At 37.3% G+C, this 17,599-nt stretch overlaps 2 protein-coding genes across 2 annotated transcripts in view; one reads left to right on the forward strand and one right to left on the reverse strand.

Moving 5' to 3' along the window:
* Positions 1-17,599, reverse strand: part of RS1 (retinoschisin 1) — a 284,554-nt gene that overhangs the window by 114,195 nt on the left and 152,760 nt on the right. The gene's annotated exons all lie outside the window — the stretch shown is intronic.
* PPEF1 (protein phosphatase with EF-hand domain 1) overlaps positions 1-17,599 on the forward strand; it is a 121,979-nt gene that overhangs the window by 89,961 nt on the left and 14,419 nt on the right. Inside the window, exons 10-13 of the mRNA XM_075999172.1 lie at positions 400-549; positions 4,402-4,557; positions 14,893-15,078; positions 16,788-16,930. Of these exons, the coding sequence (XP_075855287.1) occupies positions 400-549; positions 4,402-4,557; positions 14,893-15,078; positions 16,788-16,930 (635 nt within the window). The remainder of the gene's footprint in view (positions 1-399; positions 550-4,401; positions 4,558-14,892; positions 15,079-16,787; positions 16,931-17,599) is intronic.

Raw genomic sequence — 17,599 nt, forward strand, 5'->3', positions numbered from 1 at the left:
GGTCAAAGATATATAACACAAAATTTACCACTGACACCACTGGGGTGATTAGGGCAGAGGAATAGTGGCCCCTAGTGTGAGAGCTCTTAAAGGAGGTGGTTGGGGGTTGGGCTCTGGATTGGTTGATTTGCATATGAAGGGCAGTCGTTCACTGTCTCTGGGAATTAGCTAGGCCTGGAAGGGGCAGTCTCTCCTCCAGAAGTAGCAAGGCCCCAAGATGTCATAGTATCAAAAATATCGAATAAAAAGACATGATTAATACATGGTAGTTGGTTAGTGACTCCTTGCTGACTTCCTTTGAATGGCATGAAAAATTTTGATTTTTGTCCATATATGGGGATTATTCAATAAACTGAACTTCTAAGAAAAACAAAACTTAACTCAAGCTCTTACTTACAGCTACATGGAAGAAAAATCTTAGAAATCTTAGAAGAAGTCTATACCTGGCTCCCAATTGGTACCATCATTGACAATGAAATCCTGGTCATACATGGTGGGATATCAGAGTCCACAGACTTGAATTTACTCCATGGTATAGAAAGAAACAAAGTAAGAAGTAATGTTGGCATGACTCTTGTCTCAGAAATTTATAAGGGAATGTGTACCTCTTTTCATTTATTATATTGAATTGAGTTGTGTTTTAGTGGTTATTGGAACTCCAAAATGATTAGTACAAATTTTAAGAAAATCTATGATTGTATGATAAAGGACTATATGGGTAACTTCTATATATCAAAAATATTTTTTTAAAATTTCATGTTGAGAGTAGAAAAATGAGGAAACATTAATATTTCATATAGTTTCTAAAAGTGAAAAATTTTGATTTTTAAAAATTAAAATCTCATTTCATTTATATTATAGTCAAAGATATATAACAAAAAGTGTACCCTGACACCATTTTTTCAGTATACAGTTGAGTGGTATTAAGTATATTCACATTGTTGTGCAACTATCACCACCATCCATCTCCAGAACTTTTTCATCTTTCCTAAACTGAAACTCTTCACCCATTAAACACTAACTCCCCATTCTCCCTCTCCCTCCAGCCTCTGGCAACCACCATTCTACTTTCTGTCTCTATGAATTTGATTACTCTAGATACCTTATATAAGTGAAACTATATAGTCATTTATTTCTGAATTGATATGATTTCCCTTATAATATACTTCAAATGGCCCAGGATAATTTTTTTGAAATACTTTAACCCTAAATAATCATATTAAATATAATAAAAGCAGAGCAGGAACCTGTGTAAAACCTCTGAGGGAAGTGTCCATGTGGTGCCTGTAAAGATTCCACACCTAAAGGGCTCCTTGGATGGGCCTTACTCTGGAGTTGTCTTCCTCCTCTCCCTGAGCCAAGGTAAAGCCCCCAGACTAGAGATGTAGGGGGTGCCATGTGGGTGTGAGGACCAGTAACAGCTGAGGAGCCAGATGGTATACAGTCCTAGTAGGAAACCTGGACCATTACCCTTCAGGACTGATAATCAACTTCCAACCAATGTGGGCAGATGTGGTCTAGAGCAGGAATTTAATCTGATAAAGACATAAACGTGACCCCTTGTTGCATCTTGAGTTTTTAGAGCCTTTATACACATATGAATGATAATATTCGTGCTGTCTGCTCATCCTTTTAATTTCAGCTTAAATACAACCTCCAGACTAGATCAGATACCCCTTTACATGCTGTCAAGCCCCTTGTACATAGCCTTCATAATAGTTACCAAAATTAAATAAGGAATTGTAGTTCTGTTGACTATCTTCCTCTGCTTCTCTAGTGCACTGATAAAATATCAGCACCTGAGATGTAGTACATGCTTAATATTTGTTGAATATCTCCTAAGAGATTTAAGACAAAAGCAGGACAAACCGAAGACAAAACCAGATAGAAACTTTTTTACAACCCCTTTCCTGATTCTGTAGTGATTTTACATAGTTCCCTCCTCTACCCCGCTGAGTGATGACCACACTTCCTGGTTTACTCCTGTTGTTTTGGTGTAATTGCTAATAGTGCCTCCTTTTACTCTCAAAAATATCCAAGTTGCAGTAAATTTTAAGGCCATCCTAAGTTTAAGGTACCTTTTTCATGATATCAGTGAATAGTCAAGTCAATAAGACCTTTTGATCAACATGAGATAGTATTAACACAATAAGTGGATATGATTTTAGCCAAGAGCAAGAGGTCATGTTTTCGTTAGTCAAATATTGGCAAGCACAGGGCGTGAGTGCTACAGTCCACCACCATGCACCCTGTGACTACAGTGCTAATCAGCCATGGCAGCCACTACCAATTGATCAGATTGAAAACTTTTGCTTTCTTGAGGTTAGCCTGAGCAGCCAGCCCTATTTAGGGCATTTGGAGATATTGAGAACATGTTTCTGGAATGTCCCTTTCTAGCTCTGTGGAGACCTTAATTTGAAAGCTACCTCAACATAGTAAAGACTGTGAGGCTCTGACATTAGATAGATTTAGGTCTAGGTTTACATCCTGACTCTGCCATTTCTGGCTGGGTGACTGGACAAAGTTTTCTAATCCTCAGTTTCCATACCTATAATTTGAAGACAAAAATACCTACCATAGTGGATTGTTGGGAGGATTAAATATAATTACCTAGGTGAAGAAATGGCATATATTAATAGTAAGTACTAAACACATAGCTTTCTTCTCCAGCTCTCTCTTCTTTTTTCCTGATACTTGGATCTGAGGTTTGAATTTCAGTTACCAAGACAGACCCTGGGGAGAAGTTCATGGGCCAGCGATTTTCCCAGGATGCCTCAAATTTCACTTTCTTCAGGGATCACCGTTCATCCTGCTCATAAGACTTATTTTAAAGATAGAAATTTGACTTGTATATTGTTTCTGTCTTCTATCCCTCCTAAAGTGAGGTTGAATTGGCAGCACGTACTTGTATGAAATATGATTGAACTGTAGTGAATGTGGTAGGTTCAAGCCTTTGGAACTCTATCAGATGAGATATAAAAGTAGCTTTTCAAGTCTGATTTTATAACCCCTTCTTTCCCCATCCCATAGGACCCTCCAACTCTCCAGGGTAGAAATGACCACACTTCTTGATTTACACTTGTTGTTGTAGAATCATTGTTAATTAGGGGAGCAGGAGGCTTGGGCAGACCTGATGGCAACCTCCATTCTAGGTTCATTAAAGGTATTTTGTAAGGTGGGTGGATTAGGAGGTCAATGCAAAGGGACAGAGAAGGAAGATTCTATAAGATTAAGACCCTGGTTTGGTATTCTTCAAACTGCCCAGCAAGGCATGGCTATAGGACCCCCCAGGAGAAAATGGGCTTAGGCGGTGCTAGGGCAAAGTATCCCATTCCCAAGTGGCCTTGAAACCTGTAGAGCCACACATACTTAAAGACCATGTGGCCTTGTCAAATGAGTTTATCAGAAGTGAGTTGTGTGGATCCAAGTCCAGAGGATCCTCCTAGAATACTCTGATTTATGACCTGAGAGCATTTGCTGGCAGGAGACAGGGAAGGTAGGTTGTGAACTAGCTAATAATAGCTGAGATTGAATTTCCAACTAGCTCAATGAGATAGGACCTCAGAATAAAATTCAATTTAATTTTGAAAAATAAAAGTAAGATTTCCTATACACCCTAGTTTGTAGAAGAAACTAAGTATCTGCCACAGAGAATTGTCCATCACTGAATTATGGCTACCAGTGTAGCAAAAGTATTGTTTAAAATTGTTTTGTATAAAGGTATGATGCTACAAAGAAACAAGTATAAAATTACAGTCTCAGATTACGTGAGAGAACACAGAAGGGATTATAATAGTTGACACGCTATCAGAAAAACTGTTTTCCAAAGAAATATAGCAGCTTTGTTACTAGGATTAGGAACATATTCAATTGCTGGCAGGGTGAGGTTGAGAGCTACATTGCATTTAGGTTGAAGGGCTTCCAAAGTTTTCAGCCTATGTCCCCCTTGAGAACTTTCCTGGACACAGATGTGATTTTTCTCATTTCTCCTGGAAAACACAACAAAATGAAAAGCAGCCACCCTCTGAAGAGGTGTTTCTGAACTCCTCAATGCTCCAGGTGTAGATAAAGACTCAGAGGGAGACTAGTTTTCCCTACACTTAGAATCTTCCATTTCCTGCAATGTCTCAGAACATGTCTAACAGCTGCTACATCTGTACCTCTGGGATCTCTTTGAAACTCTAATGGGAATCTTCCCTTGTAGGGCAGTGTCCCTAGTTGAATCATGTGCACACAGAATTTAATAGGCCCATTTTATAGACATTGGTGGATGAATGAGATGTAGGAGGTGGGTGAGATGGAAAAGGTGACCAATATAGACAGAATCCCAACTGCTGTTAAAGTCTCTGCATGCAGCACAGTAAGCAGAGGGCTTGGCTAAAGCATGAATTTATTTCATAGATGAAATCTGTGCTGATACCACCAATGGAAGGAAATAGAGACCGTCCCATCGAATTGAAGGAAAATAAAACAGGTGGACCTGTTACTACTACACCTGAGAAATCCAAAGCAAATGAACCCGCTTCTGAACATTTATTAAAGCATGAATGGGAACAGGTAGGTAATCAAAGTATTCACCAGAGTGGCAACAAAGATACCAGCATACATGATATTACAATATATAGATAAAAATGACTTTACCCTTATAAGCAGACCATATCATTCTTTCTGAATTTATCACTATATTTTAAAAGCTTTATTGAGATATAATTCACATACCATATAACTCACCCAATTAAAACATAAAATTCAGTGGTTTTTTTTTAGTATATTCATTGTATTGTAAAACTGTCATCATAATCTAATTTTAGAATATTTTCATCATCCAAAAAAGAAACAGCATACCTATTAGCAGTCACTCCAGCTCTCCCAGCCAACCCAGGCTTAGGTAACCACTAATCTACTTTTTATAGATTTTCCTTTTTATAGATTTTCTGAACGTGTTATAGAAATGGACATGTACAATATGTGGTCTTTTGTATCTGGCTTCTTTCACTTAGTACAATGTTCTTGAGGTCCATCCATGCTGTAGCATGTCTCAGTACTTCATATCTTTTTATTTCTTTAATGCTACCATGAACACTCACAAGTTTTTGGGTGCATGTATGTTTTCATTTCTCTTGGTATATACCTAGTAGTGGAAGTATTGGGTCATAAGGTAACTCTAAATAAAGTTTAACATTTTGAGAAAGTTCCAAACTGTTTTCCCAAGTGGCTACACCATTTTACATTTCCATCAACAATGTATGAAGGTTCCACTTTCTCTACATTCTCACTAACAGTTGGCTATTGTCTGTCCTTTTGATTATTGCCATTATGGAGGGCATGAGGTGGAATGTCACTGTGGTTTTGATTTACATTTCCCTAATGACTAATGATATTGAGCATCTCTTCATGTGCTTATGGGATATCTGTAGATCTTCTTTGGAGAAGTGTCAGATCCTTTGCCCATTTTAAAAATTATTTATCTTTGTATTATTGCATTATAAGAGATTTTTATGCATTCTAAATACAAATCCCTTATAAGATATATTATTTGCAAATATTCTCTCCCATTCTGTGGGTTGTCTTTTCCTTTTCTTGGTGGTGACCTTTGCAGCACAACAGTTTTAAATTTTGATGAAACTCAATCAAAATTATGTGTTTTTCTCTGGTTGCTTTTGTTTTTGGTCTTATATCTAAGCCATTGCCTAACCCAAAGTCGTGAAGATTAATCACTTTGTTTTCTTCTAAGAGTTTTAGAGGTTTAGCTCTTACATTTAGGTGTCTGATCCATTTTGAGTTAATTTTTGTGTGTAGTGGGAGGTAGGATTCCAAATTCATTCTATTTCATGTGGCTATTCAGTTATCCCAACAGCATGTCTTCAAATGATTATTCTCTCCTCATTGAATTTTCTTGGCACTCTTGTCAAAAATCAGTTGACAATAAATATAAGGGTTTATTTCTAGACTCTTAACTCTGTTTCACTATCTATATGTTTATCCCTATGTCAGTGCTATACATTTTGATTACTATAGCTTTATAGGAAGTTTTGAAATTGGGAAGTATGAGTTCTCCAACTTGTTCTTTTTCAAGATTGTTTTGGCTATTTTGAGTCCCTTGAATTTCCATACCAATTTTTGGTATGGATTGCCTTGAGTCTGTAGATCAATTCGAGTACTATGACTATTTTAACAATATTATATCTTCAATCCTGTGGGCATGGGATGTGTTTCCATTTATTTAGCTCTTTAATTTCAGCAGTGTTTTGTACTTTTCAGTGTACATGTCTTACACTTGTTTTGTTACATTTATTCCTGTTTTTGATGCTATTGTAAATGGAATTATTTTCTTAATTACGTTTTGGGTTATTTATTGCTAGTGTATAGAAATATAACTGACTTTTGTTTGTATAGTTAATTCATGCTGTGAACTTTGATACATTTTGATAGTTCTAATAGTTTTTGGTGGATTCCTTGAGATTTACCATATACAAGATGATGTTATCTATGAATAGAGATAATTTTACTTCTTCTTTTCTAAACTTTCTGCCCTTTCTCTTCTCTCTTCTCTTCTCTTCTCTTCTCTTCTCTTCTCTTCTCTTCTCTTCTCTTCTCTTCTCTTCTCTTCTCTTCTCTTCTCTTCTCTTCTCTTCTCTTCTCTTCTCTTCTCTTCTCTTCTCTTCTCTTCTCTTCTCTTCTCTTCTCTTCTCTTCTCTTCTCTTCTCTTTTTCCTTGATTGACTTGTCTAGAACCTCCAGTACAGTGATGAAAGTAGACATCCTTGTCTCATTCGTAATATTGGGTGGTACCTAGTTTGTTGAGTATTTTTATCATGAAAGAGTGTTGGATTTTGTCAAATATTCTTTCTGCATATATTAAAATGATCATGTGGGTTTTGTCCTTTATTAATATGGTGTATTATTAATACATTGATTTCAGATTTTAAGCCAACCTTACATTCCTAGAGTAAATCCCACTTCATCATGGTGTATAATCTACTTTATATGTTGCTGGATTCAGTTTGCTAGTATGTTTTGAGAATTTTTGTATCTATCTATCTATCTATTTATATATATATATATTTTAGAGGCAAGGTCTTGCTCTGTCACCCAGGCTGGAGTGCAGTGTCATAATCATAGCTCACTGTAACTTTGAACTCCTGGGCTCAGCTCCCACCTCACCCTCCCATGTAGCTAGGACTGTAGGCACATGCCACCATGTCTGGCTAATTTTTTCTATTTTTTGTAGAGACGAGATGTCACTAACCTTCCCAGGCTGGTCTCCAACTCCTGACCTCAAGCAGTTCTTCCACTTTGGCCTTCCAAAGTGCTCTGGGATTATGGGCATGAGCCACTGCACCTGGCCCAATTTTTGCATCTATATTCATAAGAAATATTATTCTGTAGTTTTCTTTTCTTGTTATATCTTTGTCTGGTTTTGGTATTAGAGTAAGACTAGCCTTATAATATGGATTGAGAAGCATTATCTCCTTTTCTATGCTTTGGAAGAGTTTATGAAGGATTGATATTCTTGTTCAAATGTTTGGTAGAATTCATCAGCAAAGCCTCTTGGGATTTTCCTTGTAGGAAGTTTTAAAATTACGAATTCAATCTTTTTTCTTGCTATAGTTGTATTCAGAGTTTTAATTTCTTCTTAGTTTGTGTCTTGGTAGCCATATCTTTCTCAGAATTTGTCCATTTCATCTGATTTATCTAATTTGTTGGCCTAAAGTTGTTTGTAATATTTCTTTATAATTTTTTTTCTCCTGTAAGTTTGGTAGCAATATTCCTTCCTTCATTCCTGATATGAGTAATTTGAGTCTTCTCTCTTTTTTTCTTGGTCAGTCTCACTAATGTTTGTCAATTTTATTAATCCTTTCAAGGAACCAACTTTTGGTTTTATTGATTTTTTTCTATTGTTGTTTATTCTCTATTTTATTTACTTTTGCTATAATCTTTATTATTTCCTTTCTTTTGCTTGTTTTAGGTTTAGTTTGCTCTTTCTTTATAGTTTCTTAAGTGGAGGTAATCTCATTGATTTGAGATCTTTTTTATTTTTTAATAAAGCTATACATTTCTAAGTACTGCTTTAGCTCCATCCTATAAATTTTACTATGTTGTATTCTTATTTCATTCATATAAAATTATTTTCTAAATTATCCTGTAATGTCTTCTTTACCCCATGTGTTATTTAGGAGTGTGTTGTTTAATTTCTACATATTTGTGAATTTCCCATAATTCCTTCTTTTATTGATTTCTAGTTTAAATTGTGGACAGAGAACACATACTTTGCAAAATTTAAATACTTTTAAAACTTTTTTTTTCTTTTTTTGGTAAATCCTTTTAAAACTTACTGAGACTATTTTTTGTGGCCTAGCATATGGTCTATCCTGGAGAATGCTCCATGTACACTTGAGAAGACTATATATTTCACTCTTATTGGGTGGAGTGTTTTATATATGTCTCCTTGAACATACTTATAATTCTTGCTTTGAAATCTTAGTCTGCTAAGTCAACATCTAGTCCCTTTAAACGCAATTTCTATTGCCTGCTTCTTTTTCCTTCTATATGGGTCATACTTTTTTCTTTATATGTCTTGTAATTTTTTGTTGAAGACTGAATATTTTAGATAATACATTGTAGTAACTCCACATAATTATTCCCATACCCTTGTTGTTGTTATTTGCTTTTTTGTTTGTTTATTTGTTTAGGGACTTGTCTGGACAATTTAGTGAAGTCTATTCTCCTTCAGTGTGCAGTTTCTGATGTCACTCCTCACCGGGTGCTACCTTGCTCATGCATACAGTTTCCCTGACCACCAGGGATGGTTGTGGTTTTAGCTGATCCTCTTTGACTCTCCTTTAAGCTTCTAGTCCATCTGCCTCTATTTGTATCAAACCCAATTATTAGTTTTCACAAATTGCTAGCTGATTGTTCTATTGTTTTTAATAATGCTCTGGGCCACAAACTGCTCTGCAGTCTGATTCAATTAAAGTTGTACCCCTTTGCAGGACTAGGGTGTTGACCATCTTTGAGGCTTACTCTGACCCCAGGAAGGCTCTTCTCATCTGTCTCTTTCCCTGATTCTGTCTGTTAAACTTCTAGTTGGTCTGTTGTTGCTACTATTAATAGTATCATGGAACTACCACCCTCCTCCCAAATGCTTCCTCCCAAGATCTCCATTGTTTTCAACAGTGCCCTTAGGCATGAACTCCCCCATGCTCTATGCCAAATCCTATTAGGCAGAGTGGCAGAGGTCTCTGTTCTTGACCTGCCTCTCCCCCTGGGCCAAACCTCCATGCCATTGCACTGGAGCTTTTAGTTTTCACAAGTTAAATGGCTGTTTCACTGTGGAGAGGGTCTGCCAAGTTACTAACACTGCCACTCCTGTCATTATGTTTTAATTTTGAGAATTTTAATAAGCATTTCTATAAACATGGATGTAAAGACAGTAAGACATGTACTCATCTTCGTGGCAGCATGCATATTCTAGAGCTGCCTCTCTGGAGTCTCTAACAGCTTCTGGCATGTAGTAAGAGCTATAAATATTCCTCCTATTTATTCACCCATTCAAGAATGCATCAATCACTCTTGAGCACTCTTGCTCATTTATCTTAGTGAAATTCGGCATTTTGCTAAATTTCCTATCCTACATTTTAACTGCTTTCCTGCCAGTTTTTACCCCATATGGCAGGGAAGAGTGGTTAAGGACAACTATATATATTATCTCATTGAATCCTTAAACTAACCCTAAGAGATAGGTAGAATTATTCTCATTTCACAAAAGAGGACACTGAAGATCTCATAAGTTGAATAATTTGCTGAATGATCAGTCTGGATTTGAATCCAAATCTGTTGAACTCTAAACTTCCCACTTTTAATTGCTGGGTCATACCATTTCTCTCACTGTAGGAAGAGATGTTAAAGGATACTGCTTTTCAACTTTTTAGATGAAAATTTCATGATCTTTTAGAAAAGTCTTTTGTAGACTTTTCTTCAGGTTTTCTGTTCTGAAAGAGTTGAAATAAAATTATTTTAAATGAGCTCATGCTTAATTATAAAAGTATTCTTCCTATGGGTTGAATCATAACCACAATCTTGTTCAGATATAAACACACACACATGCATTTTTGTGCACATGTGTGCTTGCAAGTGCACATAAACATACACCCACATGATGCTGGCTAACATCTGTAGCTAGGAAAAATCATTGAACAAGTTACCAAACAATGTTTAAGCTATTCACGTCCCTTAGGTAATTGTTGAAGAAGCCTCTATTTCTTGATTTGGTACCCTTGTATCTCATTGCTGAAAATGTTGACTAAAATGTGATTTCTGATGCAAAATATACTCTAATTGATGAGGGAAAAGAGAGAGGGTGAGAAGTGAGGGGGGAGAAACGGAATTCACCACTGGCTTGTGCATCTAAAATATTTAAAAATCAAGTATAAGAAACATCTCATAGCAAGTAGGAAAGGATGCCTCCTTAAATTTTGACATTCAAACTCCAAAGACTGAAGGTTAGAACGAGCTGTCCTAGGATTGTGGTGAATAAAAAGGACAGTGCTGAAGAAATTGGAGTTGCACAAAAAGAAAATCATGGACTCTGGACACTTAGATGAGTTAGAGTGGGAGGGAGGAGACTGTGAGTCATTACTCTGCAATGGACACAACAATATAGATGTGGCATCTCGCAGACTCCACACACGCGACTGGAGCTGACATAGGGCAAAGTAGACCAGTAGCTCATTTCTGATATTTTAGTAATTTTAGTTGTACCCCTAATTTTCTTTCCTTAGTTCCTGGTACATTTTGGAGATACATACATCAGTTAGCTAGAGTTGAAATTTCCAGATAAAAACAGTTCACAATTACTTTATTTCTTAATATCTATGTGCTATGTTATAATAAAGATCACATACTGTTTATTTTTGTAGTCATGAAAATGCATAATTCTTGGTAGAGTGCTATAGTTTAAATTTTACCTTATGTTCACTGGATGTGGGGGATATATTTACTCAGTTAAGTCACTGTACAGAGATGAATATGATATTCTTCCTGTAGGACAGACTTACAAGGAGAGGTCAGAGAGGTTTCAAAAATAATGGTAATTATTTATAACCTGAGCAACTCCCTTCTCTTCATTCATGTGACAAATATTTACTGAGTACCTACTATGTGTCAGACACCAGTTCTAGGCTTTTGGGAAATGTCTATGACCAAATAAAGATCTGTTACCTCACAGAGCTTACATTTTAGGGAGAGGAATTTATATAGTAAGCAATATAATATTAAGTAAGTAAATGATATATTAAGTGATAAGTTCTATGGAAAAAATAAAAACTAGAATAGGGTTGACAGAACAGGAAAACTGGACTTTGGGACAGAATTGCAATTTTAAATAAGGTAGTCAGCCTCATTGAGAAGGCTCCCAAGAGGGAAATGACTTGTTTGAGGTCCCTTGGCTAGTTGGGGAGTAAAAGAGTAGGATTTGATCCCAGGGCTGACTTGAATGTCCATGCTCTTTTTCTGAAGGGATAGATGACTCCAGAGTGACAGGATTTCTCAGGAAGGACATGACCTACTTTAGTCACCCTTCATTCAATGAGGCAAAGGGTGGGTGGACACGGAGCAGGAGGAAAGTATCTAAAGAAATCTAGGTAACTGGCTGGAAGGTTTGGGCTGAGCATAGCTTTTAAAATAACATGTTCAAAAGCTGGAAGGAGAACACATAACTAAGGGAAAATACAAAAAAATAGTGAATCTATAGTATTAATGTCTTAGAAGAGAAGCATCTAGATACATCTTTCAGAGCTATTAACTCTTCCCCCAAAGCATACTTTTAGAGACTGGATTACTTAGAGCTACAGACAAGTACAAGGTACTTCTTGAGGGATTTCTTTTAGATTGAGATTTAAAAGGCTGAGACACAAATAGATTTTTGTTGATCAGGTCATATAAAAGCTGTAGTTTCAGTTAAACTTTCCCATTTTTTTGGTTTAAAAATTTTCAGGAAAGAATGTTGTAAATAATTAATCTTTCATACAATTATCACCCAAAGACTCCTGCATTTCAGAGGAAAGAGTGTTTTTGAGAGGTAAGAGATGATTTCTACTGAGGAATTTGTTTCACCAATAAAGGGCCTTTCATAGAACTTTTTTGTTTGTGAGTTCTAGAATTAAATTTATGTTATGATCACAATCTGGGTAAACTTAGTCAAGTGAATGATTTCTAGACAGAAAAAAGAAATGCAGAAGTCATGGAATGGATTCTGAAGGAGAAGCTGATTGCTTAAAAACTGTTACCCCTTATTACTTCAAATCAGAGAAAAATGAATGTTAGATATACCTTCCTCATTTCATTCACAATGACTAAGGCTTCAATAGGTTAATTGATTTGGTGATAGGTAATTATTTGCAGAGCTGATTCCTTAGCCAGTGCTTATTCTAGTTCAACAGAATAAGAGTCCCAGAATCCCTAGAGTCCCAGCATATGTATATTTAATTTGTATAAATTTTAACTATTTCATGTGGCAAAAAGGTGAAAAAAACTGTGAAATTTTATTTTCATATATATTCTTTATCATATACTGTCCATTATCACATGTATAAAATATTCACATATCCATGTTATTATATAGGGTTGTATACATAAAATCACATACAGTTGGCCCTCCATTTCTGCTGGTTCTACATCCATGGATTCAACCAGCAGCGGATCCAAAATGTTTTTTAAAATTCAATAAAAATAACTATAACAATAAGAAATAATATATATAAAAAGTACAGTATAACAACTGTTTACATAGCATTTATATTTTATTAGGCATTATAAGTAATCAGGAGATGATTTAAAGGGCTGATACTTCCCAACTTGGGATGGGTTTAACAGGATGTAACCTATCGTAAGTCGAGGAGTGTACTGAATGCATATTGCTTTCACACCACCATAAAGTTGAGAAATTATAGGGACCCTCTGTATTCAGGAGGATGTTCATAGATTGTATGCAAATACTATACTATTTTTATAAGGGACTTGAGCATCCTGGGATTTTGGTTTCCACAGATGGGGGGTAGTCCTGGAACCAATCCCCTCAGATACTGAGGGACAACTGTGTACTATACTTTAAGGGTAATTTAAGAGATTTCCTGGGGTAATTTTGGCTACAAATGATTTTCATGCCATATAGAAATTGAAAACTTTATCGCCTCCTAATAAAACACAACTGCTTGTGTCCCCTAAGCATGAATTCATAGTGTAAGCCAGATATGACTCAGTTTAAATGCAAGTATTATTTTTGTCATAAACACCATCAAAGTAAAAGGATTCCATTATATTTATTTGTAGAATAGGGTTATGCCAATGTTGAAATTCAGCAGGGAAGAAGGAGACTGCTGAGCTGACTCACCTTTGAGCGGTTTTAATTCTCACTTTAATCAGTCATCAAAAACTCTGCAAGTGTCTGGCACAGGGTTTCTCTGGCCAGGTGCTTATCATTCCAGGGTAGCTCTCCTCCCAGTTCTGCTCTTCACTTCACCTCACTGTCTTTTCCCTCACTTATTTCTAGCTCCTCTTCCATACCAAACCTATACGTGGATGTACAATCAGGTTTAGTGGAACAGCCATTTCTGGTCCTCTTCTCAAGACCTGATATAGACCTACTAGGATAACCGCACAACCTCAAGTCCATGCTTTTCATGCCCTAAAGCAGGCGTCCTCAAACTACGGCCCGCGGGCCACATGCGCGTGTTTTTGCCCATTTGTTTTTTTACTTCGAAATAAGATATGTGCAGTGTGCATAGGAATTTGTTCATAGTTTTTTAAAAACTATAGTCCAGCCCTCCAACGGTCTGAGGGACAGTGAACTGCCCCCCTGTTTAAAAAGTTTGAGGACCCTTGCGATAACGAGTAGCAAAAATTATAGTCTCTTAGAATCATAGTCTGTTAGAACTTTGAGATACTTTACGGGTCCACTGGCCCAAATGCCTGATTTTAAACATTTCAAAGTGAGACCTGAAGCGTTTTCTCAAGGTTGTATAGCTTTAGTGACAGAGAGAGTTTTTCTGACTACTCCTTAAGCCGTTTAAGGAGAAGTTTAAATAAAGAAATATTGTAGATAGATGAGAGGCACAAAGAGGGAACCTCTGATTTTCTATGAAACAATATTCTTTAAAACTTGGGTCTTCAGTCCTGGACATCATATAACCTGTACTTGCTTCTTCCAGCCCCCAAAGAAAAAGTTATGCTAATAAAACACTTGTGGATTTAGGAGAACACATTGTGGAAACCAGTCAGTAGCTAACTGTATGGCTGAACCTGATAATGTACTTGACAAGGGGACAGAAGGTGAAGGAGATGCTTTAAGAGATCCTCTGGGCTACTCTGGATGGACAGGTTTCTGTGTTCGTCATGGGAAACAGCAAGGGCTTTCTCAGGCTGGGAGCTCAACTGGACATAAAGCCAGGCCAAAGCCACAGTGGGGAGACCTACCTTATCTCTTAAGGTGTGGTGATTGTGGAGAGCTATTTTCTCATCTGAATGTGAAAATGAAGCTCTTTTTAAGACAAAAGAACTTGTAGATTCAACAATTGCGAAACAGTTGTAATGGGATTTTTAAAGACAAAAAAGGGGGGGACAAGGGCTGATTTTTCATGGTTACTAAGTATTTCTACTTTGGTTATTGTTATTGCTAAATTGATCATTGGGGATGAGTAGAAAGGGGTTAGGATGGCTATGGGCATTAAAATTATTCTGGAAGGGATTCATGGAGGAGATGAGTATGAAACAATTTTTAAGGAGAAATGAGAAGTAGCCTTTGGGATACCTTGAGTTCATATTTCTGGCAAATAAGTTGGAATCTAGAAAGACTCTCACTTATAAATTATAGCCTAATCTGGGTCATTGTTCTAAGGTTATCGATATTCTGTGGAGTGATCCAAAAGGCAAAAGTGGCTGTTACCCAAACACATGTCGAGGAGGGGGCTGCTATTTTGGACCAGATATTACCTCCAAGATTCTTAGTAAATACCAGTTGAAGATGCTCATTAGATCTCATGAATGTAAGCCCGAAGGGTATGAAATCAGCCATGATGGGAAGGTAAGCTAATGTTGTTGGCAATGTTCTCCTAAACACCCTTCCCCCAAGCACAGTCTTTTCTTCACAGTGTGTGTCTGACCTAGAAGCCCATGACAAGATGTCTTCCCTAGTTCCAAACAGAAACAAGACAAAGCAGGGTTCACCTGGGTAGTTTGAAGGGGCCTCACTGTCCTTCACCTTAAGAGATATTTGGTTTATTTCCCTGATCTTCCTTAATTCCAGGAACAGAAATTCTGACACATGGCACTAAGTATGCACCCATAAAGGATTTGTTCTTTGCTAATTGTAAGGCAACTGTCCCAGCCAGTGGGGTTAAGAATGTACTTTTCGGCCGGGCGCGGTGGCTCACGCCTGTAATCCTAGCACTTTGGGAGGCCGAGGCGGGCGGATTGCTCAAGGTCAGGAGGTCGAAACCAGCCTGAGCGAGACCCCGTCTCTACCAAAAATAGAAAGAAATTAATTGACCAACTAAAAATATATATACAAAAAATTAGCCGGGCATGGTGGCGCATGCCTGTAGTCCCAGCTACTCGGGAGGCTGAGGCAGTAGGATCGCTGAGCCCCGGAGATTGAGGTTGCTGTGAGCCAGGCTGACGCCACGGCACTCACTCTAGCCTGGGCAACAAAGTGAGACTCTGTCTCAAAAAAAAAAAAAAAAAAGAATGTACTTTTCCTCACAGAGCACATAAAAGGCAGCAATGAATCCAGTTTGCTCTCTTTCATCTTTTGCATGTTTCCTATGCAGGGCTGAAAACAAAAGACACACTTCCCTGTAACACCCTGAGCGGGTGATCTCCAGCAAGTTGCTCACTATAGTCAGTGTAGCTGCAGCCACTAAAATGGAGTGTGTTGTGTTCCTCCAGTAGTAGTATCTAATAAGGCTAGAAGAGGTGAGGCCTGAGGAACTGGTTTCTTGTCCCAAGTTGTCCTGTGATACCCCTTTTTCTATAGTGAACAGCGGTAGATAAAAATGAATACCAAATTGTGAGGCATTTCCTTGTGTCAGTACTTTTCTTAACTCTATTAATTCATTTTTGGCTCATAATAACACTGTGAAATGAGTAAGGCACGTATTATTTAGGGTTTCTTTGTAAAAAGAAAATAGACAACAGTGGTGGCTTGTCTAAAATGACACGCTCATTAGGACAGAACTGGGTCTAAGCCAGATTCCTTGTCACCGACAAATATTGTCCTGCCATATTCCACCATAGCCCCAAGGCTGGTCCTTTCCCAAGATAATGGCCATGGTCCTGTATTCTCTGCCTTTAAAGTAATGGTTTTATGAGGCCCTACACCTGTAGATCACTCAGCTCCAAGCAAAAGACTGAGATATTAGACAAGTTTTACTTTGAATGCTCAAATATCACAATGCAAGAAAATAAGGGATTTTCCCCTTGGAAAATTAGAATTTGCAAAACCAAACCAAAGAGGATTCTGAGAATCAGCACTAAAATTGTATACAGGATTGCAGGGCCATGCACTGGGGGGATATTGGGTGAGTGGCTAGGAGGTGGTAGTACTGGGGAAACTGAGTAAAAAGACTTGTTTCCCTCTGATGGAATTATAGGAAGTCACATCAGAATTGGATAATTTGCAGGAATTATGAATTTTAATTTTTGCTTTTTAAGAATTGAGCTATTTCTGACTTTATTGAATAACCTTTTGAGAACTAATTTTACATGAACCTGTCCCTCTTTTTCTTTAATTAGGTCATCACTGTATTTTCTGCTTCCAATTATTACGAACAAGGCAGCAATCGAGGAGCTTACCTCAAACTGTGTTCCGGTATGTCTCCTCGATTTTTCCGGTACCAAGCAACTTGGGAAACAACCCTGAAACCTCTTTACCAAAGGTGTGTATGCTCTAAGGAGAATTCTGAGCACTGGTATTGGGGACCAAATAGAACATCCCAAGTGACTAAGAGCAGCCTCAAAAGTGAAGACAGCCACTTATTAGTTACTCATTGGTATAAACAAAATGGAAATAGTTTCAGACACCAAGTGGTATTAACGCACCCATATTTGAAACCAAAAGAGCAACTTTCAATTCATACATCTTTTTAGATGGATAAAACAATCAGTACCTACAAATGTAACTGAATGTAAAGGAAAGAAGATCCCCACACCCACTCAGTTCCCTAACCTACAGCCATCTCTGCCCCACAGTCAGCTGTGTCTGCTCTTTGCTCCCTCTTCTCCACCCAGAAGTGTATGCGACTAAAACAATTGAGTATCTCTCTCCATGTGATGGCATTCGTAGCTGCTCTTCTTTTTCTCCCTTTAACATTATCTTTTCAAGATTTTTCACATTATAAAACTAATATGTTTATTGTTAACAAGTGAAAAAAACAACAAAGTGTAAAGAAAATGTTAATGATCTTTTCTCCCATTCTCAATAATCCCCCAAAGGTAACTAAAACTAACAGCCTAGAATGACCCCTTCTACCATCTTCTCAGGGCTCTTATAAAAATAGACTAGCAATCATTTATTCATTGAATAAAAAAACTTTTGAGCAAATACT

This window comes from Microcebus murinus, chromosome X (genome assembly GCF_040939455.1).
Source record: "Microcebus murinus isolate Inina chromosome X, M.murinus_Inina_mat1.0, whole genome shotgun sequence".
Lineage (NCBI taxonomy): Eukaryota > Metazoa > Chordata > Mammalia > Primates > Cheirogaleidae > Microcebus > Microcebus murinus.